Source organism: Dermacentor andersoni, chromosome 4 (assembly GCF_023375885.2).
Source record: "Dermacentor andersoni chromosome 4, qqDerAnde1_hic_scaffold, whole genome shotgun sequence".
NCBI classification, from domain to species: domain Eukaryota; kingdom Metazoa; phylum Arthropoda; class Arachnida; order Ixodida; family Ixodidae; genus Dermacentor; species Dermacentor andersoni.
The window spans coordinates 75,054,738-75,078,714 of NC_092817.1; the positions used below are offsets into that span (position 1 = coordinate 75,054,738).

The following is a 23,977-nucleotide window of genomic DNA, read 5'->3' on the forward strand; positions in this document are numbered from 1 at the left end:
AGTCATAAGTTCTTGAAGTCAATTTATTTAAAGAAATACACTTAAGTTAGCCATTCTTATCATCTTCAAGGCAGCCCTCAGGGGGGGGATCAGAAATTGTTGTTCAGTGCACGTGTTCAGTTTCGCTGCGTGTGATTGTTCTATGCAGTGCTCACGTCGTCAGCCACGGGGCATGGCTATATTTTTGTTGATGTGAAAATGACTACTTGCTTCTGTCAATCATCTTGAAACTGAACACGTCTGCTAGGAGCAGAACGCAACAAGAGGCGTGCAGTTGTCAGGCAGTTACACATTCGCTATGAGGCTAGCTTTGCTTGGCACAACGATTGGATTGGATCCAAACAGTGACTGCTGCTATGGAATGGCACGTTCGTATCCAATCCATAGTCTAATTCAAGAAAACTGTGCTTGCAATAGGAGCTTGTTGTTGCGTTGGCATTGCTCGAGGAGGAAGCAGTGGCTGGAGGTGTGAAATGCGTTTGAAGAGGTGGCAGAAAAGGAATTCTGGCGTCGCTTTCATTTCTCAAATTGAACACTGCATTGAACAGCTCCCTCTGACATGCCGAGACCTAGGGGCCCAGTCAGACATTGCAGTGCAACGACATGTCGTTGTGGCCTCTTGAAAAGCGTGCTACTGTTCCCATCACCTTTTTTTTTTTTTTCGCTGTGCACGACACTCCCTAGCGACCATAAGAAAAGCAATTACTGATAAATTGTAGTAGTCATACGTATTACTATGTGAGAATGTGTTTAAGCTTGAGAAGAAAAAAAATAATTTTTTCGTATAAATATTTTATTCATTGGAAGGCGAGAAATATTTTATTTTGTAGTTTATTGTACCCAAGCAGATGACAAATGAGGCACGTCAACTTCTGGGGAGTTCACTGCTTGCAGATTGGTTGCTCCCTCTCTCCCGTTCTCACAAATTTTGCGAGCCACCCACTTCGTGGCATTGCACCGACTGAACACCTTCTTTTCAAAAAAAAAAAAATCTCCGATCGCGCCATTGCTATGTAGATGCACTGGAGACGGCATGATTTTTATGTTCGTGGGCCCATATAGCAGTCATTTTTCATAACTTCTCTTAGTGCATTGTGTGTCATACTTTAATAGGCTCATCTGCCATCTCCTTTTGCCTTTGAGCTTCACTTTCATTTTTGATACCAAAAATATGTAGTACTGACTGAATTACATAAGGGAGAGGTGCAGGAAACAACAGTTGCCTACATATGGAAGGAAATTAAAAAAGCAGCATGTGATTACCTAGTTGGAATTCAGCGAGGAATAGAGGTGCAAATTGGTTTGTTATACAAGATGTTTTGAGGTCATGAAATTAAATTTCCTGGTGTGCTCCATTCGGCAACATAGTCTTTGCACAATTCTTTCAGTGCTGAAGAGCAAGTATAATGGATATTTCGATGCTGCCACAATTTTATTGCTGATCCTAGTTGAAAGGCATCTGGCAACTCCCGCACTGTCACAGACATTTTAGTTTTAAAGGACTCAAACCTTTACGTATGACACACAAGCATCTCCACCAGCTTTGATTGATCAAAAAAGACTTTCACCTTCAGAATTCACAAGAATGTATGACAATTCAATTAACTCTTTAAGAAACTTCTCACGCCCTTCGGAAGTCCTAGGGATCTGTTTTGCCACTGCCCTAAATCTGCCAAAAACTTCAAATGGTTCTCTACTATATTCAGTGCAGTTCAATTTATTATACTTGAGCATTTTCAAATGCTTCACTATATCCAAGCATAGTACTTCTATACTCTCCACTAGTATATTCAATGCATTTTCCTGCATGCTGAGCCGCTGTCTACCAACACTGGTGTCTGGTCGGGCATTCCGATGCCCTGATATGGCTTGTCGTAATCGCACCGCTGGCACGAGTTGTTGGAACCTCAGCGCTGACGCCCGTTGTTGCAAATGGGTCGCAAGCCCCAAGGGTAGCGTTGGCCTGGCGGCCTGGGGCGCAACTGGAAGCATCCGAAGGTCCCGGCAAAGCATGAGTCGACTGGGAACAGAACAACTTGTTTATTCTAGCATCGCAAAAGAGTGGCCGGTCAGGTCGACCGAAATGAGAGACGGGAGAGCACGTTACTCAACAGAAGAAATCGGAGCCTCTTTCAGCGTCCGGGAGCAGCTGCTCTTATACTCTCGGAGTTGAGGGCAAGAAGGAACGCCTCGTCACTGGCGCACGTGACGGCGCCACGGACACGCTGAGAGACACGTTGAAACGAGTGTAGTGACGCATCGCCGAGCCGGCGCCGATCAGACCTCCTCGCTTCACACTTGGAGAGCTCCTCTCCCCGGCTGCCGCACTTTGACAAGCGTGGGCACACACACACACACACGCACACACGAAGACACGTGGCACTGAAACACGCCTGGACGCGCTTGGCGGGGAGGCTTTGCGGCAGCTCCGAACGGGCCAAAATGTCCGCCGCTTTGAACGAAGCCCCGGCGTCCGTTGCATCCGCGCCGGCTATACCGCGCGTCGTAGGCGAAACGTAACAGACCGCCCCGCCAGGGGAAGGAGATCCCGATGGTCAGGGGACTGCATCCGCTGTCCGGAGGGATGTCGCTTGATGATGCTCATAACCGAAGTCGGTCGTCCTTCGGCGTTTCTTGAGCGCAGCGCACAGAGAAGGCCTCGTTCTCTCGTTCAGGTTCACACAGGACACTGCAAAGTGACTTCGGGAGAGTTGACATTTTTGTTCTCGTTCCCGGCAAGCGTTAGAACTACGCCGAAAGTCAACCGATCAGTCAGCAAGCACGGCACAACCCTCACTAAGCCCTGCCAGGCTCTTTCCCCTTTTTTACTACTGCCTAGTTCCTTACAGTAGTTTAGCAGCACTCAGAACGCGTCCACAAATCGGAAAATTGCACTAGAAAGCACATCATCACTTTGAAACACTACACAAAAGCAATATGTAAAAAATCCTGCCTCAGGAAGAAAAACATCAGTAACAAACAATTTTGAGGCTGATTCCCACGTTAGGGGCTTCGACTTAAGCCATCGGCGTTACCGTTGAGACTCCCCTTTTTGTAACGCACCTCAAAGGAATATTGTTGCAAAGCGAGGCTCCAGCGCAGGAGGCGGCCATTTTTGGGAGAGATGGTCTGCAGCCATTGGAGAGGGCAGTGATCCGTCTCAATGATAAACCTCGAGCCGGCTAGGTAGCATGACAATTTCTGAACGGCCCACACGATACACGCACACTCTTTCTCGGTGGCGCTGTACGCCTGCTCACGACTGGTCAGCTTACGACTAGCATACAGGACGGGGTGTTCTACTTCTCCATTTTCCCGTTGGCACAGTACAACGCCCATGCCTCGCTCACTAGCATCGCACTGAACAACGAACCCTTTTGTGTAGTCGGGCGATCGTAGCACAGGCTGGCTTGTTAGGGCGCTCTTTAGGGCGCTAAAAGCTCTTTCCTTTGTCTCGTCCCAGACGACTGTTTGCGGCTCTGTCTTTCTTAGAGCATCCGTCAGGGGAGCCGTGATATCTGAGTACCTGGGGATGTACCTCTGATAGTAGCCGGCGACACCTAAGAACGACCGAATATCGGTCTTCGTGCGCGGTTGCGGGAAGTCTCGCACAGCGGCCACCTTTATTTCAGAGGGGCGGCGACGACCCAGACCAATCACGTGACCGAGGTAGACAACCTCGGCCTGTGCTAACTGGCACTTGGGAGCCTTGACTGTCAAGCCCGCATCGCGCAGGCGGGTTAGCACTGCCCGCAAGTGGACCATATGCTCAGGCCAGGATGCGGAGAATATCGCTACGTCGTCTAGATACGGTAAAGCGAATTCTTGCTGTCCCCGCAACACTTTATCCATGAGGCTTGAAAAGCAGTATGGCGCGTTCTTCAAACCAAAACTCAAAACTTTAGGACGGAATGTCCCCATTGGTGAAATGAACGCCGCATACCTACTAGCCTCTTCTGTAAGTGGAACCTGCCAATAACCCCTGACAAGATCTAGGGTGGAAATAAACTGAGCGCTACTCACTCTCTCAAGGCGCTCCTCGATGTTAGGGATCGGATAAATTTGATCCTTAGTGATGGAATTAAGCCTGCGGTAGTCGACGCAAGGACGAGGTTCCTTGCCCGGTACCTCAACTAAAATCAAAGGGGAGGTATAATCACTCTCACCCGCCTCAATAACACCGAGCTGTAGCATTTTCTTTACCTCAGCCTCCATAATATCGCTCTGGCGGGGTGACACCCGGTACGCCTTGGATCGTACTGGCTCTGGGGAGGTAAGTTCTATGTCATGAGTAAGGACAGAAGTCCTACCAGGCCTCTCAGAGAACAGACCTTGAAACTCTTGTAAGAGCTGGTGTAGTTCGGTTTTCTGCTCAGGCGACAGCGATGCTTTACTGATTAAGTCACTAATGACTTGATCGATGTCTTTCCTGTTTGTCACTGAGCCTAGTCCCGGAAGCTCGACCGGAAGCTCTTCGGGAGCGTTTACCATCATACACACTACTGCTTCCCGTTGCTTATAGGGTTTGAGCAGATTACAGTGGTAAACTTGCTGTGCTTTCCGTTTTCCTGGCAGACTGACCACGTAGTTCACGTCCGACAGTTTTTCAACAATCCGTGCTGGGCCCTCCCACTGCACGTCGAGTTTGTTTTTTAGCGATGTGCGCAATATCATGACCTCATCGCCCACCTCAAAACGACGGGCCCTGGCTGTCCGATCATAATAAACCTTGGCCCTCTGCTGGGCCTTTGCCATTGCTTCACCTGACAACTCCTGTGCCCTTCTTAAGCGTTCCAGGAGCTTAAGCACGTACTCCACCACGACTGGGTCGTCGCCCCTGCCTTCCCACGATTCTCGAAGCATGCGAAGCGGAGATCGCAGCGAGCGACCGTACACCAGCTCAGCTGGCGAAAACCCCGTAGCCGCATGCGGCGCGGTCCGTAATGCAAACATCACCCCAGGCAGACACAGCTCCCAGTCAGTTTGATGTTCAAAACACAATGCTCTCAACACGCGCTTCATGACGGAGTGGAGCTTCTCAACGGAATTCGACTGGGGGTGGTGCACTGAGCTGTGTAACAGCTTTACCCCGCACCTTTCGAGAAAGGCTGTCGTCAAAGCGCTAGTAAACACTGTGCCCTGATCTGATTGGATTTCCGTAGGAAAATCAACTCGCGCAAATATGGACAGTAGTGCATTGACTATCTCAACTGAGCTGAGTTCCTTAAGCGGTACTGCTTCAGGGAACTGTGTCGCTGGGCAGATCACAGTCAAAATGTGTCTGTACCCCGTGGTTGTTACCGGCAGAGGTCCCACTGTATCAATAACGAGCCGTCTAAAAGGCTCCGTAATGATAGGTACCAACTTCAACGGCGCCCTCGATTTGTCCCCTGGTTTGCCCACCCGCTGACAGGTGTCACATGTCCTCACAATGTGGTCTGCGTCCCGAAAACACCCTGGCCAATAGTACTCTTGCAAGAGACGGTCCTTAGTTTTCTTAACTCCTAGGTGTCCGGACCACGAACCCCCATGCGACAAGCGCAACAGATCCTGACGGTAGCACTGAGGCACGATCAGCTGATCGAACTCCACTCCCCTGCGGTCTAGATACTTCCGGTACAGGACCCCACCTCTTTCCACAAAGTGAGCATTTTTCTTGGCGATACCTTCCTTGACAATGCAGCGGATGTTTTCTAGGCTGCCATCCTTCTTTTGCTCGGCTATCAAAGCCGACCGGCTGGCTTTTAGCAACCTATTAAGTCCATCTGACGTAGGCGCGATGAGCAAATCTGCAGATAGCTCTTCTAACTTTCCCGCATCGGGAATTTCCTCTCCAGTATCTGGTGCCTTTAACGCTACAGGCTCAATTTTATTCAGTTCGGGCGTGCTCTGAATATCAGCTTGCTGCGCCTCTGACCCTTTCTCATCGTACGACAACGTCGGCCCTGCAACTACCGCCTTTGCAGCGAGCTCCCGAACCTTCGATCTGGTTAAGGCCTGAACGCTAGCCTCACCAAACAAAAGCCCCTTCTCGCGCAGGAGGTGATCGGACCTGTTCGAAAATAGGTACGGGTACTGGGGGGGCAGCATAGATGACACTGCGGCCTCCATCTCAAGTGCTCCGAAAGGTCCTTCAATAAGCACTTTTGCTACGGGCAGACACACGCTATGAGCTTCCACGGCTTGCTTGATCCATGCGCACTCGCCCGTGAACATATCGGCTTCTACGTAAGAGGGGTGAACTACATCCATTGTAGCTGCGGAATCACGAAGCACTCGGCACTCTTTCCCGTTCACGAGGAGGTCTCGCATGTAAGGCTCGAGAAGCTTCATGTTCTCGTCAGTGCTGCATAATGACAAAAACACGACTTTTGTTTTTGTTTCTGGACACTGCGCCGAAAAGTGACCCGGCTTCTGGCACGTATAACAAACGCGCGCTTGCCTCGTCTCGAACCGCTTTCTGCGTTCGGCTTCGGTTGCCGCCGTCTCCTTACGTTCGGTCGGACTGCTTTCACTCGCATCCGCACTACGTGTGTCCCCCTTTGCTCTCATGGGCGTGAACTTCGGCCTCTCAAACTTGGAGCCAAATTCACCCTTTTGACCGTCCTTAGCTCCGCGAGCCCGACGCGTCACAAACTCCTCGGCTAGCTCAGCGGCTCTAGCCACCGTACTAACGTCTGGCCTATCCAAGACCCAGTACCGCACGTTCTCAGGTAACCGACTATAAAACTGTTCTAGCCCGAAACACTGCAGAACTTTCTCGTGGTCACCAAACGCTTTCTCTTCTTTGAGCCACTCCTGCATGTTTGACATAAGCCTGTACGCAACCTCTGTATATGACTCACTTCTGCCTTTCTCGTTTTCCCGAAACTTCCGACGGAAAGCCTCCGCTGACAGCCTGTACTTTTTTAGCAGACTCGATTTCACTTTGTCGAAATCCTCTGCCTCCTCTCTATTCAAGCGAGCGACTACGTCGGCCGCCTCGCCGGGTAACAAAGTGAGCAAGCGCTGTGGCCACGTTTCCCGAGAGAACCCCTGCTTCTCGCACGTTCGCTCAAAGTTAACCAGGAACAAACCAATGTCCTCTCCAAGCTTAAACGGCCGCATCAGGTCAGTCATTTTGAACAATACTCGTTCCCCTGCACCGTGTGCCTGACTTCCATTACGAGCGCGTTCCATCTCTACCTCGAGACGCTTCATTTCCAAAGCGTGTTGACGGTCGCGCTCTTCTTTTTTCTCTTGTTGCTCTCGCTCTATCTGTTCTTTACGTTCACGCTCTTCTTTTTCTTTCTGTTCTTTAAGTTCGCGCTCCTGTCTTTTTGCCCGCTCCTCAATGGTCTCAAGGCATTCCGACAGCTCGTCATCCTCAGCCTCTAACTCAAGAATAGCCCTCAGCAGTTCTGGTTTTCTGAGTTTGTCTGAGACATCCAGACCCAACTCTCTTGCAAGCTCCAGCAATATCGGTTTGCGCAACGACTTCAAATCCATGGCTGCTCTGAATGCTGCTTTCTCTACTGCCTTCTATTGTCTTGCCGCAAACCAACCCGGCAGCAACGACAACCACAATTACCAGCTCTGTTTCTGACACTAACAAAAGCCTGGCAAAACTCAGAAGAAGAAAGTCCCGCACTCACCAAACCTCGCAGCCAAGAATTCAGCGCAGTCGTTCCGCTGCAGGCAACCAGTCATCACACAGGGCTCGTTGCACTGCTCCCGGATGGTCGTTGTGCTGCTCAGCATACTGTCAACTGCATATCTTCGCTGCTGGCCTCCGTTGTCGCGATCTCACCGCTACCAGCCAGTTGTCGTAATCGCACCGCTGGCACGAGTTGTTGGAACCTCAGCGCTGACGCCCGTTGTTGCAAATGGGTCGCAAGCCCCAAGGGTAGCGTTGGCCTGGCGGCCTGGGGCGCAACTGGAAGCATCCGAAGGTCCCGGCAAAGCATGAGTCGACTGGGAACAGAACAACTTGTTTATTCTAGCATCGCAAAAGAGCGGCCGGTCAGGTCGACCGAAATGAGAGACGGGAGAGCACGTTACTCAACAGAAGAAATCGGAGCCTCTTTCGGCGTCCGGGAGCAGCTGCTCTTATACTCTCGGAGTTGAGGGCAAGAAGGAAGGCCTCGTCACTGGCGCACGTGACGGCGCCACGGACACGCTGAGAGACACGTTGAAACGAGTGTAGTGACGCATCGCCGAGCCGGCACCGATCAGACCTCCTCGCTTCACACTTGGAGAGCTCCTCTCCCCGGCTGCCGCGTTTTGACAAGCGTGGGCACACACACACACACGCACACACGAAGACACGTGGCACTGAAACACGCCTGGACGCGCTTGGCGGGGAGGCTTTGCGGCAGCTCCGAACGGGCCAAAATGTCCGCCGCTTTGAACGAAGCCCCGGCGTCCGTTGCATCCGCGCCGGCTATACTGCGCGTCGTAGGCGAAACGTAACAGGCTGCATTGCTGGCTTTTCTGAGTGGTGGCTCTCACCGATCCCTGGGCATACAGTTGCATCGGAGATCTGACTCAGGCTGCCTTGTTAGCTGTTCTCTGATTGACATTTAATACCAACCAAACTGCTGTTGGCTTTCACTGCTGTTAGCGTTTCTCATTACTGCGTGAAAATTTTTGTGTGGAACTCCCCTTAACAGCTTCGCAGTAAAGCTTTCAGTATAATCCACGAGTTGCACTTACCAACGTGTAGTACATTTCCAAATGCTTGTCTTAGCATTCTTTCAGTCCCCACATCTGTCTAAAGTCGGATATGAAATCTTTGTAACGCAAACTTTTTTTTAGAACGCAGCTCTTTGGCGCCTGTTCCCGCGTTTCATGCCGCCATCGGCCTAGCCGTAACCCAGATCATCATCCACGCACTGCTCTAGCTGCACGCGCTCTTGCTGCCATCTCTCGCGTGCGACACAAGCCTTGCTCTCCCCTTGTCCTCCAATGCCGGATCATGCGTTCTTTCCTTTCTCTCGCCCCATTCCTCCGCGCAGCGCCGTTGCGGTGACTCTCGCCGCTACCGTCCACTCTGCCCTCACTGTCCCTTCTCCCGCTGTCGTGATACTGCCGTAGTGCTGGCGGTGGGTGCTCCTTGCCAGCTCATGCGTGATCCATGGCTCTCCACTCTTCCGTCTTCACGTCGCATGGCTGTACGGCTCTCAGCCATGTCTCTAACTTCCCCGTTTGCTGGGCGCATTCCTCAGTAGCATTTGTTGCTCCTGGCTGTCTTTCTCCCGCCTCCACTCTTGCCCTATACCTCCCCTTACCTGGCGCAGTGCCGTTGCGGTGACTTCAAAGACAGTTATAGCGTTTCGTCCCCTTATTTCTACTTCCCACCCCAACCTTGTGCAGCCACATTGAGGCCTGTCTGTAAGTGAATGAGTGTGTGACCTCAACTCAGTGCCCCTGTTCTCCACCAGTTTCCTTATCTCACCTCTGAAGAAACATTAAAAATAATAACTGCTAATTCCCCCCCCTCTCCACAGCGGTTATCCACTATAAAATGGCATGTCGCCGGAGCGCCGGCTCGATAGCGGCGGATCGCAGTGTGTGCTGCCCAATCCGAAACGTAGAGTCGCCTCCGTTCGGCACTGCATGTTCTGTATGCGGTTGCCTGTTGTTGAAATAAGGCAGCACCTGCGCTCAAAGATCATATTACCAAGAAGCGTCGTCATCAGCCAATTTTTTTATGTCAATGATCATGTGGGCTGTAAAGGAACCACAACACAATTTTGTATGGATGGAACGCATGGCCTTTCAGAACTACTGAAACTTGTTGTCTGGTGCCATATTGATAGTGGAGCTGCGATGTAGCCGTGTAGTATTAGCAGTGTATGATGCACTATTGGATACAGAACAGTATGTTACCTAGAATGTCTTTTTTTTTTTGCAGCATATATTTTGGTGTTACACAAGGTTCTTCATTGCTGTACCGTAGAGTATTCATTACACGAGTACATATCTGAAGGGTGTTGCACACACTGAATGTTTTCTTATTTCTCATATTTTCCAAAAGATAAATAATGTTCCTTAAATGATTGAGCTTCTCTGAGTAGTCAGCTTCACCGTATTCATCTTGAAGGGAGTCTGCAATATGTGCACAAAGCTCACAAAGCAAGCTTTTCAAACTGCATATCATTGTGGATTGGCTCTGATCTATGATCTTTGTGCCATAGGTTACTACATCTACATCAAGGTTCAACATGGCACGTGGGAGGAACATCAGGTTCCTGCTCACCAGACAACACACACCTTTCAAGATCTTCTCTGTGGAACAAATTACCAGTTTTATGTGGCATCATTCAACAAGATGGGCAAGAGTGACCCCAGTGAAGTGATGTCAGCAAAGACTCAGGGAGGACGTAAGTTAGCACTCTGCTTCTTACATTATTCTTTTTTTTTCATAACATTAGATCTCGGTTTCATTCTGCATTGCATTGTTACAGAAATAGTGTTTTACAAATGACAAAATGCTCCCCTATTTAGGGTCCTGATGCTGAGACACTAAGCGAAAAGGGCTGAGTCCCGATGCTCTGCTAATGAAGAAATGTTGTGTTTACCACGTCTTGCACAATCTTCCTCACATCCCATTTAGTGCAAACTGCTACAGCATCAGGTGCCCTAGTTGATTAATTAATGGCAAACCAACATGTTGAAGCCTGGACAGACCACACTGGGTGATGGAGACAGCTGCTTAATTTTCAGATAAATTTTATTGATAAATTAGCACATTTTATGCATGTACTATCATCTGCTTGTGTCACACACAATCAGACCAAGCTAAAGAGTAAATAATTATCGAATAAAAATTTGTTATATTATAACGAAGCCTAGTGTTGGAGATTTCGGTCTGACAATTTTGCCAGGGTTAATGTCTCAAAGTAGCTCACAGGCTATGAGAGGTGCCATAGAAGTTAGTCTGTAATAATTTCGGCCACCAGAGGTGCTTTTACAAGAACCTAAGGCAAGATGCATGAGCATTCTTGCGTTTCAAATTCAATTCCTGGCTGTCTCAGCCAGGAATAGAACCCATGACTTCGTGCTCAGCTGCAGAATGGCCACTGGCAACCTTAGCCATTGCTGCTTTCTATAAAACTCAAGAGAATGACAGAACAAACATCTGGATGTAAGATACTCACTGACCTTGATGTACTATAGGCATGAAATACACATACACACGTACAGTCAACAGCAAAAGTTTGCGGGATGCGCGTGCGCGTGGCAAAGCGACCCTCCTCCCCTTCTAGCGGTGAACCCCTGGTGTCGAGACCGACGCCTGCACGCATGCGCGTCCGTCCGATACTGCAAGCGTGCATGTTCCCGTGCTTCCTCCTTGCGCACCGGCGATATAAGAAACGTAGCCGCGAGGTAGCCCTCTTGCGATATGCGCTGGGGCGGCTTCGATGGGCGAAACTGTGTGAAGCGTGTTTAGAAGCGTGAACTTGCGGCCGCTGTTGCGGCCGCTTTTTGTCGACTCACGAGCGCTGACACATAGGTCTGGCCCGGTGGCGAACACAACAAGTAATTTTTTTTTCTGGGCTGCACCTTCTCGTGGCCAATCTTCGTTGTTTCTTTCCTCTTACGAACGATGCGTTCTACCGCAGAAGAGCGTGGCAGAAGATGCGCTCTATAGAAGGAGACCGGCAAGACGAAAATGGACAATTGATTTCCGTTGTATAAACGAAGTCCAACCGTCGAAGCCGCCACGGCGCATATCGCAAGAGGGCTACCTCGCGGCTACATTCGGATATCGCCAGCGCGCAAAGGGGAAGTGCGGAAACATGCACGCTTGCAGTCTCGGAGGGACGCGCATGCGTGCAGGCGTCGGTCTCGACACCAAGGGTTCACTGCTAGAAGGGGAGGAGGGTCGCTTTGCCATGCGCTCGCGCATCCCGCAAACTTTTGCTGTTGACTGTACATACGTATGTGGGTAACCTCCAACAAGTGCGTCAATCACCTTAAGAATGTTAACGCATGAAATGCTTGAAACAAGCATGTGTAGAGGAGAACCGCTCATTTAACATTCTCACCTGTTGTCATATTGTTTCCTTTTTTGCACTGCATACTTCGCATGGCCATGATGAATTTTTTTTGCGAGGGTTCCGCAGATTATGACATGGGAACTGTGCACACTGCGCTGCTTCAAAGGGCAGACATTCCGAAACATGTGTTTCTGTTACAAGTATCAACTGAAAATAAATGCTCAAATCATGCTGAAGTGGACACATAGTGCCATCTTATGAAAACAATTCGAAACTGGTCTAGCGTATTTTGGCTGTTGTGCCATCAACGAAAAGCTTTGTAAACCAAGAGCACCTGTAACTCGGCGAATCACCACCTTTGGCAATATAGCCTCCTTTAATGTTCCCAGCAATTCACCAGCTTTGGAAGCTAATGGGCTCGACCTTGATATAGTGAACTCAGACATGGCGAATTATCAGGTGTAAAGAACTCAATCTAAAATATTCCGTGCCAGTAACAGCATTCAACAAATATATGGTTAAAATGAATATCGAAAGGTATTTTCCTGTTGGATGAAATTTTTTTATGACAACGTTTAGAAGTATTATTTATTTTTTCTTGAAGCTTCCTGTCCTAGAAAGTTACTGTGCATTTGACTGCTATTTGCTTGTACCAAAGGTGGCATTGTACTGGTTGTGGCCTTTCTAACCAGCGTCTTCTCAGGATTGAGTTTGATAATGCAAACTCAGTACAAATGCAAATTATTATAGTAAGACCACGGTGATTTCACAAGCATTTATCATGTAAGAATACCATATTCTGTTGCAGTCATAACCAGAAGCTTTCACATGAACCTACCCTGCAGTTTTTCTTTATGGTAAACCAATCCAATAGGGGATGATCGTAGTGGTACAAGCTCAGTTGAATTCCTGTTTGTGGATACCTTTTGTTTTCAGAATCCTCATTGAGAATAGTGAAATGGCAAACAGTGTGGGATAGAGGATTTGCCTTCATGTTCAGGAAACAGAAGCATGATAAAAAGATGGCTAGAGACAGTGTACTGACTGGAAAGGCTTTGCTCTGTTTTGACATTATGCATAACAAACTACCCTAACAGTAATCCTTAGTCGATCTTTTTATTTGTGCTCGGTGCATAAATTTCACGGGTTCAAAGTTTGCGTTTGCGGAGGGACATATGGCATAGAGATCCAAATAATACAGATGCGCACAGTAAAATGGAGACTTGATGTGATCAACAGTGGTCGAATAACCAATGTTTCTGGAGCCATCGTTTTGTCGACGAGGGGCCTTGTCTACGCATAGGTTGGCATATTGACTCACGAGTACACTGTCTCATTCTTGCTGCACACTGAAGTCACAGGCATGAGATAGAGCATTAGTAAGTTATGAAGGGTACAAGTGGATGTAAGTACCACTAGGAGGGAGTGCCAGTCAACATCAGTATGAACGAAAGTCAGTAACGGTGAGTTTGTGTGGACATAGTATCAGCGTGGGTGACTGCATACAAGTGTGAGCAGACGTGAGCATATGTGTGTGAATGAATGCTGATGAGTGGGAGTTGGCATGAGTATGAGCATGAGTGGATGCTTATAAGTGTGAATTGAAGCGGCTATGAACACGAGCGTGTGTTGGTCAGCCTGAGTTGGAATGGGAGTAAATGCTGATGAGCATGAGTGCACATGAGTGACGGCTAGTACATAGCTTGCGAAAATATTGGCCAGTCAGTTTAAATGAGTATCTACTTATCTTGCTGACCTATGTGTGTACGTCAAGGCCGAGATGAAGACAGGGCCCTTTGTGGTAACGTTGGCTCCAGAGACATCTCTTCTTCAACAACTGTTGATCCTGTGGCATAGAGGGCATTCTAGTGTGAACTACTATACTTGTTGCAGTGAATAAATTAAACTAACCCCAAAGCTTGCTTACTCAAAACGATTTTTGACAATTACATGCTTGCTGGCAGTGCCAATCATATGTTTTCTTTAAAAGTCGTGCAGATTCATGCCGAATGCAATTTATGACTGGCCAGCATGCAATAGAGCCTAGAAAAAGGAGGAAAAAGGACTTTCTGCACCTGTAGTTGAACTGGGAATTAGGTTATATACTAGTATATTACCTTTCGATTTTGATGCTGGTGTTCTGTTAGCTAAACCATAAGCCAGTGCCAGTGTGCGCTTGCTTATGTTGGCGTTTTGTTGTTTTCTGTGGCATCCACCATACTTCAATGTATGCATTGTAATTCCTTTGGTCTTTTGTGGCCCTTGCAGCACCAGTGGCACCCAAGCGTGATGCCGTGCTCAGTGTGAATGGTGCGACGCTAACGGTGCACCTGAGCAGCTGGAGTGCGGCGGGCTGCCCCATCCAGTCTTTCACAGTGCAATACCGGGTGCAGGATGTGGGCGAGGAGGACTGGGTGCTCGTGTCTGACTCGATTCCAGCCGAGCAAAAAGTGCTTGTGGTGCCCGACCTCGTGCCCGGGAAGTGGTACATTCTACGTTTGGCGAGCCACAGCGAGGCGGGAACAACAGAACACGACTATACCTTCAGCACTTTCACCAGAACTGGAGGTAACATATACAGTCGGATAATGTGGGTGAGACAGACCTCAGAACAGTCAACAGCAATTGTTAGTTTCAGCTCATGATTGCACATCATTATTTGCAACTATAAGATCTGCATGCTGCTTTCTGAACTGTTCTGCCTGCATCAGTGGACAACGACCGTAAAATAAAACTGTGTTTTATTTTATTAACAGTTTCGAGCCATGTACACACATAGTGATCCACTTGCAAATGGTATGGCACAGAAATAAAGGATCCAGGATGGATATGCGCTATCAATTACAATATACTTTGCTTTAGGTGAGCTCTGTAGGGCCAAATATTCTTAGCTGAACGGTTTAAGGTCTTTGTTTTGTCTTTGTTTTAATGTTAACCTGAATTTGTACTAAGGTGAACATATCTGTAAGCTCCCTTTAGGTTGCATTTAACTGGTGAACATAGACGAGATCTTGAACATTAATGTGCCTTAACATGCAGGTATGCGAGTGCACCAACTTAGAAATAATCTCTTGATTCCAATAAACTTATGCTGTATACTGTTTGAGTAAATAATGAAGCATTGAGAAATGATGAAATTGGAATAGAATATTGCCATCATGGACTCATTCTCTTGCAGCTCCTTTTCTAGGGAAGCCCAGGAGTAGCATGTGAAGCTGCCATTTAGTATTTACAAGAGGAATTGGTGGTCAGCTCTTTTTTCTTTTGCATCAGAAAGCTATTACCATCAGCTTGGGTTTAAGAGAACAATTGGGGAGAAAATGAACCTGTGGGATTGTAGGTGGCAGCTTTCCAGTGGTGGAGGAAAGCAATCATGCTAGGATTCATGCACTGTGAAATGGTAAGACATACTCTTGCTTAAGCTGTTCTGGCAAACACGATTTGCTAGACCAGTAAATGATTTTTACTATGGACAGACACAAGAAAGTAATTCAACATGGCAACATAATAAATTAATCGTGCGTTTGTTTTCCACCTGAGTGAGCACGTTGATTGTCACATTTACAATTCTGGTTTGCAATGCCACCTGTAGTCGCCGTATTTGCTAGAGCTCTATGTGAGGTGAGCATAGTGTTCACCTTGCCCAGGAGATTTGGGCAAGCACTCTTAGCCCTCATGAAAAGGACTGATTTTGTTTGCCTGTCTCAAAAAAGATCAAAGAAATATGCAATACTATTGCCACTTTGGATAACAACAAAATTATCTGTATGATCACCTCATATCTACTGGTGAATATCCTTCACATAGTGCCACACTCTTCATTTGCTCTGCCTTTAGTGACTTTTTGTTGTGTTATGTCATGTATACATTATGCACTGCCTGCTTCTATACACATAAAATTGAACTTTCCTTCTTGCTTATTCTCCATGTATTTCATGCTATTTTAGCCCGGTCTTATTTGTTTACCTGCTCAACATTGCTTTATCTCCAGTTTTTCCACAGTTTGTCATTTTCACAAAGGTTTTTTCACATTGGCAGAATGAAAAGCAAACATCCTGACAACTTCGAGGCTCAGTGCAACCTCTGCTGTCGTAACGCTGGCATCAGCATGCCAGCGCTATGGCAGCAGTTTTGTTAGTAAAATTGGAGGAGCTCTATATTGAAGCCCAGTGCCACGTTATTGCCTCTGTTGCCGAATAGTACTAGTGTGCTCTATGGCAGGCAATTAAGCAAGCCCTGGTTAAATTAAATTGGCAATTAATTGTATGATAGAAGAACTGCACTTACTGTACCTATAACAGCACAATGAATTCATTGTAGATCAAAAATGAATTATGTAGTTCAACACTTTTACGTTCAGTCTCAGTTGTCACCTGAAGTCAAGTTGCTCAGAACTAGCTTATCGCTTATGCACAATTCATTGAATCTCAATATGGCTCATTTGTGAGGTTATAAAAAAGGACATTTGGACAAGGCAAGTAATAGCATATTCTATACAGTCGACTTCCCTTAATTCAACCTCGACGAGACCGCCAAAATTTATTGAAATATCTGGCATGTGGAATTAAACAAGGTGCAGAAAAAACACAACGCACCGCCGATTCATTTGGTAGTCCAAAAATGGATGTTTTCAACAGGAGGTCATGTGTGTTCAATGCATTAACTGCCCCCTAAGTTCCACCGAGACAGACGCTGCTACCAAAGACATCACTATTAGGGTTACCATAGGGGTGAGGTGCACGCCTGCTGACTGGTCAAGTTCAAATTATCCTGCTAAGGCCAGTTTTAGGATTGAAATAACAAAAGTTTAGGTCCTTAAAAATGCAGGGGCAATGGCTGGGACCTGTGGTTGGGATCGAATTAGCTGAAAAATTGAATTAACTGGAGTCAAATTATTGGATGTCCACTGTAGTATTTCTGTTGCATTTTCTGGAAGGAGATTTCTGAAGTGCGGAGTGTCCTGTCACACTTTCACATGTTCTTCATCTGATTTCAGACCTGATGTAGTTTTACTGCTCTAATTATTGCAGCTAGCATTCCTCCCTTGAACAGCCTGGAGGGACGGAAGCCAGCATTTTACAAGAGTGTCAGCATCATGGTGCCACTCTTGTGTGTCTTGGCTGTCATCGTGCTCATCGTGGCTGTACTGGCATTCATCATACCACGGAGACGAAGACAGGCAGTGCCTAACCACTTCATTGGTAACTGCAAGCTCCCTTCTGCATGCACTCGCTGAGAACTGTTACAGTAATCAGTTTTAAACTAGTGGCTGTTTCAGGGATCAGTTATGGGCCGAGAAATGGAGATGGTTTATAGCATTTTAGCATATCAGAGATATAGCATAGATATATATGTAAGAATAGACCAAGAGATGTACCCCCAAGAATCCCCCATACTGATTTCTCAGAAAGGAAGCTTCATTGTTAAAAAAAATAATTTTCATTTCTTTTGTGCATCTTTCTCAGTCTTGCATATTTCTGCAGAATTAGTATTCTCAACAAATGCTTCCACATATTGAGTTGTTGGTTAACTGAGCACCGTGATGCCTGCTACCAGCATTCTGGTAAGCTCATTTGTTAGAACAACTGCTCAGGGAAAATGCAGTGGTACCAGGTTCAGTTCCCGTGCCAAGACAAATTTTTCTTCACTCGCAAAGATTTTGCTTCAATTAATAGAGGCCTTTGCCCTGCAGTGGGCGTAACTAGGCTGATGATGATGATGAACCCCATTCATACATGTTAGAAACAAAACACAAGAAGAAACGTACTAACAAGAAAATCAGCAATTCGAGGTCACTAAAGAATTTGATAGACTCAACTGTACTAGTTGATATCTATGTAAAACGAAGTGTTGCGCAATTCATTTCAGCACGGTTGCAGCACTTTCGGGGCTTGAATGGCCCGAGACATGCATTGCCGTTCCTGCAGCTTTGGCAAGCTTACATTTATGCTCCTTGAATTCTGCATGGGTCAGCAGCTTTTTTCAAGCAGAGAATTTTTGCCAGTCTTGATGTGCCCACTCATCGTGAATCGTTGCGGCAGGAGTCATTGATGCACATCAAGCAGTTGGGGCTTGAGCAACCCAAGACTTGCGCCATGTTGCTATTTTTCTGTGCATAGCGTTTCACAATGGCTACAGGAAACCGAAATGAAATCGAGTCAGTGGGTGACGGTGGGACGCGATGCCTACAACGTCACCAAAGTGAAACATGATGCACGCTTCGTGCCACCTACAGGGAATGGCAGCACGCTTGGGTTATCGCCTATTAAAAGTGTGCAATACGCTTCTACTAAGCTCTATGCCCTACGTGCTGTGTAACATGTAGGTGAAGATGCTTATCGCAGTAGGGTTGGTAGTGATAGCTGTGAATGTGGCATGTAACAACCTGGGAGGATATTGGCTGATACTGGAATAATAAATGTATGTGTGCCAGTATTTTCATGTGAGGTGGGCAGGCGAGTATTGCAAGAAAGCTGCTGCGGAGGGCAAATACTGTTCTCGATCGGGCACGCCTCGTGCGTTTTCCTTTTTAAATGTGACCTAGCAAATGGATAACATATCGTGCAATTACTGTTTGGCGATGTAGTTAGCATCGGTGCCAAAATATCTTGTTTTCCGGAAACATGTGAACTGGTAAAGAAAGAAGCATAACTGTTCGAGTCAATTTTTGTATTCTGAATTGCAAAGTTGGTCCCGGGAAAATTGTATGTAACGGGATCACATCAACAAGGCTCTACTGTAAGTGGGCTTCATTTAAAGCTTCAAGTATTACTTGCATAATCTCATCTGTGGCTATTTGTCATAAAACACAGTCACTTATTGCTATTACTTTGTTGTCCCTATAAATTCACTCTTTTTTTGTCTGACTCTCCTTAGATGCATGCTCTGAAGACAAGAACCTGGAGGCAATGAGCCTGTCCATTCTTAAGCAGACTGGGAGCAGCCTGGAGAGTGCCAGCCCCAATAAGGAGCAGCTCTACTATCCCTCACCCTACGCCATGGGTCAGGTGCAGGCACTCGGCAAGCAAGGGGGTGGCTGTACAGACGGGGAGGCAGCAGCAGCACAGACGCTCAAGAGAACGAGGCGGGAGCACATCTACGAAGTACCTTACCCAAGATGGGTACGTTTTCGTGATTCCCTAATGTGGCCAAAATGCATGGCTTCAGAGGTTAAGCATAAGCAACACAAACATAGGAACAACAAAAAGGACAGCACTCTCGGGTTCATGTGTTAATTTATGCCTAACCTTTCAAACCATTAATTCTTATCAGTGTGATCAGCTTTTTGTCTTTCTAACAGTCAAACTACCTTTTACTGATCGTTGTGCACTACAATTGGCATTAGGTGGGATTTAATTCATGTTCAATTCAGTTTACTGAAATCAAGTTTGTTATTTCAAGCAAAATTATTGAAAGTGCATGTGGATCCAGAGATACAGGCTGGCTGGTCAAGATCCATTGAATAAATATCAGTACATTCTGAATGTTAAATATGTATCATATGAATATAGCTATTAAGACAGCTTAGAAAAAGGAGTAGGGTGCTCACAGCCATGCTCACACTGTGTCCTGCTGATTTTGTAGTCTAGCTGACCTTTGCTAAGATGATCCGTCATTATTTGTTAGGTTTGCCTTGATGAAGATGCTTCATTTTTACTTTTTAGCTTATTAGCAGCTCAGCAAATAAAGTTCTGCACCTACTCGTCAGGCCAGTAATTTAACCTTCAGGCTGAAATTATGGTTATACAATTAGCGAAAGGGAAGAACAGTCCGTACCACTGGTAGATTTAGGAGAGGAGCTGTCTTTACTTCTGATTCAGAGGCAGACATTCTGCCAATGAAGCCATAAGCTCACCAGCACCAGTTTTGAGGAGCCACTGTTGTTTGCTAACATCTGGCACATGTCCAGGGCGGATAAGCCTCCACAATTAAACGGAAGCACGAGGCACAATGAAACCTTCATTTTGGCCACACACCACTCACTCACGAAAAGGCATTAGTGGCTAATACTTTTGATATAGACCAGCAAAAGACACTTTGCTTAACATTCCACTGCAGCACAACTAGGTGCTGAGATTCAAAGAGGTCCTAGCTTTCTGTGCAGTTTTCATGCGTGCTGTTTAGTGACGAAACATTTGAATCCAGAAATGTGTGCAGACCGTGCTTGACATCCTAGAATCTTATTTGACTTAGCATGTCTGAGCTGCCCCTAACATATGCCTTTGTGCTAAAGTATGCTTGTATTTTATTTGTCATACAGTACATGCATATTTAGCAGTATACAGCAGACTTCTGTTGATTTGACTGTGGTTAATTAGATGTTTTGTTTAATTCAGTCCCAGCAAGAGGTCCCAGCCAATATTTAACAAGATGCAGAAAAATGCTGAAACAGACCATTAATTCATTTGGTAGTACTATTTGCCCAATCCTAACATGCTCCCTAATCAAAAGCGCACCCACTTTCTGTGTGTCCAAAGGCGAAAGCTGACATAGAAATAATATTGAAGCTACTAAACAGAGTAGAAATCTAACGTGCAACCATTTGTTTAGCAAGAAAAATGGTCAAGGGTAACGGGGTGGCTACCAACTGGGAAAACCGGGAATTCTCAGGGATTTTGAATAGTCTGAAAATACTCAGGGAAATCTCAGGGAATTCGTGCTTCAATCAGGGAAAATTAGCTGTAATTTTATTGAAAGGGAACGAAAGTTGCGCTAATGCTGGCTTCGAGTAATAGAGAGGGATCATAACGAATCATCTTTGACGCCCTGTCGTCGGCTGGAGGAGTTGCCAGTGTACATTCAGCGACAGATTTTCCAGACGCCCGATTTTTTGGGACATGCCCGATAATTCGAACGGCTTCGCGGCACCACCACGTACCCCATAGAGTCAATTTATAGAAACGTTTTGAAATTTCAGACGCAAGAACCCTTCGCTTTTCGATTTTTCTGACCTTTTGCCATGACCGCAGGTCCGAAACGACATTAATCAAAGCCACTGCCGCCGCCATATTGATTATCTCGCCGCTTTGAACCGGTGCTCTCGCACGCAAATCTGCTGGCAGCAGTGGCCACCACTGCGGCAACGCTATGCCTCGTTGTTTCGACGTTCGCTATTAAGCTTCTTGTGGCATGTTTTTGATTGAAAGAATTCGCCGCTGTCAGCAATTGGACCGACTCCACCTTTGTAATCCTCACGATTGGCTTTGAAGCTCGGAAAGCACAGCGCATTGCATAAGCCAGTTCTTGAAAGTCAGCTTCGCCTCAATACAGAAATGTGATGCGGTGATGCGTATGCAAAGCATTGCGGTGAACCTTAACACGTGTAAGGAGGGGCAATTGTCACTGGACACAGAATGTATTTCTTAATTATAGACGCATGCACACGCCATCTCCTGTCACATTACGAGCACCGATATGCCTAATAAGTGTAAGGGCAGGCCTTCATAGCTTTTTTTCAGACGTGCCTGTGCGATTTGAGCCCTTAAGGGCAGTAAAAAAACATGCATTCATTTTTGTTTGGACGTTATTGCGGCCCTTAGGGAGTCCGAAAAATCGGACGCTGACTCTACAATTGACCAAGAGGATGCTTCAAATAGTCTGTGGGGCGAATGCGTGACAGAAGGAGGGCGAGAATAGAGGGGACTGACGCATTGAAGAATGAACGAGAAAGGAAGTCTGTCGCTGTTTCTTTGAAGGAGCTTGAGCTCAAAAAACAAAGTGTTGGCTGACGCCAAGATGCAGGTGTCCCTCATCCAAACCAAAATAAACTCTTTAAAGCAGGGAAATGCAACACCGATGCGTTGTGTGTGGGCTGAGAGTGTGTCAGGACAGTTGAGGTTGACTTCAGCTGCTGAGAGAGAATCTCACTTGTGACAAAGTTCAGGCCTCATACCAATGAGCTTGCTATCAGTTGATAGAAATAGCTCTTATTCGAAAATATTTTCTTCAGTATGCATCTCTTTTATTCGTATCAGAAAATGTTTGACTCGATTTGCAGTGTACCATTTTATTTAAAGATATTTTATTTGCTGTGAATTTACTAAGCCCTCCCTTCTGTTTTCTTTTTGAATGAAATAAACACTACTCCTTACTATTCAAATTGGATTAAGTCATTTATTTATTTTTAACATGCTTACTAGAGAGTGATAACATCGGGCACCATGGTGTCAGCCTGATATAAAACAGTCTTGTATAAGTCTTAATATAAAGCAAATTTCTGTGTCACTCAGGAAATTTTGCAAAGGCACTCAGGGAATACCTCGAAAACTTGGGAACTATGGAAGTGTCAACTTGGTAGACACCCTGGTATAATATGTTAATATGTATTGCACAAAGGCAGCTATTTTCCTAATGTCAGCTTTGCCGCATGGTTTTTCTGAAGCCAGCTTCACCGCTGTACAATTGTGTTATGCGGTAAAGCATACAAACACCGCTAAGGCGGTTTTGGTTTTGTAGTCGATTGCACCGTGCAAGCAATTTTCGGCCCAATTTTTTTTTAAGAACGGGCGGGTTAGAATCGGGTAATTACTATAGTGAGACATTGTGCGCAATGGTTATTGCTTGAAAATTCTTCTTAGGGGACGTCGAAAATGGGCCTTTTCAACGTCAGATGACTCACCGCCCCCCCTAAGCTCAACCCAGACAGACATCACCACTAAAGAGGTCACTATTGGAGCCCTCATAGGGGTTATCCCCATATTCATGCTGACTGGTCAGGTTCAAGTTCTTTGCAAAGGCTAATTTTAGGATTTAAATAAGGATAATTTGAGCCCATAGAACTGCAGGGGTTCCAGCCGGGACATTTGGCTGGGATAAAATTAACTAAAAAAATCTAATTAACTGGAATCGGACTAATGACGCTCTGCTATACCTCTATAAGTTACATTACATTACAGCAGGTATACTAAAGCACCAAATTTTGTACTCCAATAAGTCACACTAATAAATTATCAATGCAAACTGGGCTGTGTTCTGGGTGGGTGCAGCTTGAAAGGCAGTGGTGTTTTGTCAGAATATGCTATATGTCTAAGAACTGCATCTGCTGGACAGTCCTACTTGAAGGCCTTGTGCTTTTACTTTTTAGCAAACTGAAGAAGACAACTACTCACATATGAGAGATGGCACTCCAGCTCCTGTGTCCAACATTTATCAGACCCCTCGAAAAGCAGGTAAGTTTTCTGTACAGTCTAGGTGAGGCAAGAAAAGCACAAAAACTCGGCATAAGCACTTCTGTTTGGCTCTGCACCTTTTGCTCTTAAACTTCTTTGTACATTTAGTTGCGAAAAGCCTCTCTGCCCTAATTGATAATGTTTTTGTTCAACAGTGCTGTTCTTTTCACCTGCAGTCTGAAAGACTCTCTCGGTCAAAGTCATCTCTTAACTGTCTTCTACGTCAATCCATCACCTTGTTTCACATAGCTTCTATTTTGAGGCTTAGATAGTAAATTGGTTGCCATGTTGCCACAATTCTAACATGCCCTCTTACAGCAAATAGATGTTCAGTGTTAATTGCAGTTTTTGGTGTCGTCATATATGCACAATATTGTCACCAAATGGGAGTGGTCCAATGCATTGGCAGCAGGAGAATACAAAACGGGAATGTGATAGATTACAGCTATGTGCTGCCAGCAAAATTACTCGAATACATTTTCACACTTTATTCTTCTTATTAATATTGAAAAAGTATTTTGGCAAAGGTACACAGGATGACAAAGCATCAGCAGGGGTTTTATATTTATATCATACACACACTATATCGTACACTACACATCTATGTTTCTACTTGACTGCACAAGATTGGAAGATAAAACAGCTATTTGCTATGTATCACTGTTCGAGCACTGCCACAACCACTGCACACATGTGCTTTTCTTTTTCCGTTATTGTTTTTCTTCTAGTGTTCTAGAACTAAACACTCAAACTGACATGTGTGTTACCTCTTTGTACTGCCATACAGCTTGCAAAAGGCACTTCTACATGTGATGGTGGCAAGCT

General features: G+C 46.1%; 1 protein-coding gene across 1 annotated transcript in view; it reads left to right on the forward strand.

Annotated features, from left to right (window-relative positions):
* LOC126536325 (cell adhesion molecule Dscam1-like) overlaps nt 1-23,977 on the forward strand; it is a 400,621-nt gene that overhangs the window by 355,679 nt on the left and 20,965 nt on the right. Inside the window, exons 21-25 of the mRNA XM_050183244.3 lie at nt 10,179-10,364; nt 14,253-14,552; nt 17,015-17,185; nt 18,861-19,105; nt 23,068-23,152. Coding sequence (XP_050039201.1) covers nt 10,179-10,364; nt 14,253-14,552; nt 17,015-17,185; nt 18,861-19,105; nt 23,068-23,152 — 987 coding nt within the window. The remainder of the gene's footprint in view (nt 1-10,178; nt 10,365-14,252; nt 14,553-17,014; nt 17,186-18,860; nt 19,106-23,067; nt 23,153-23,977) is intronic.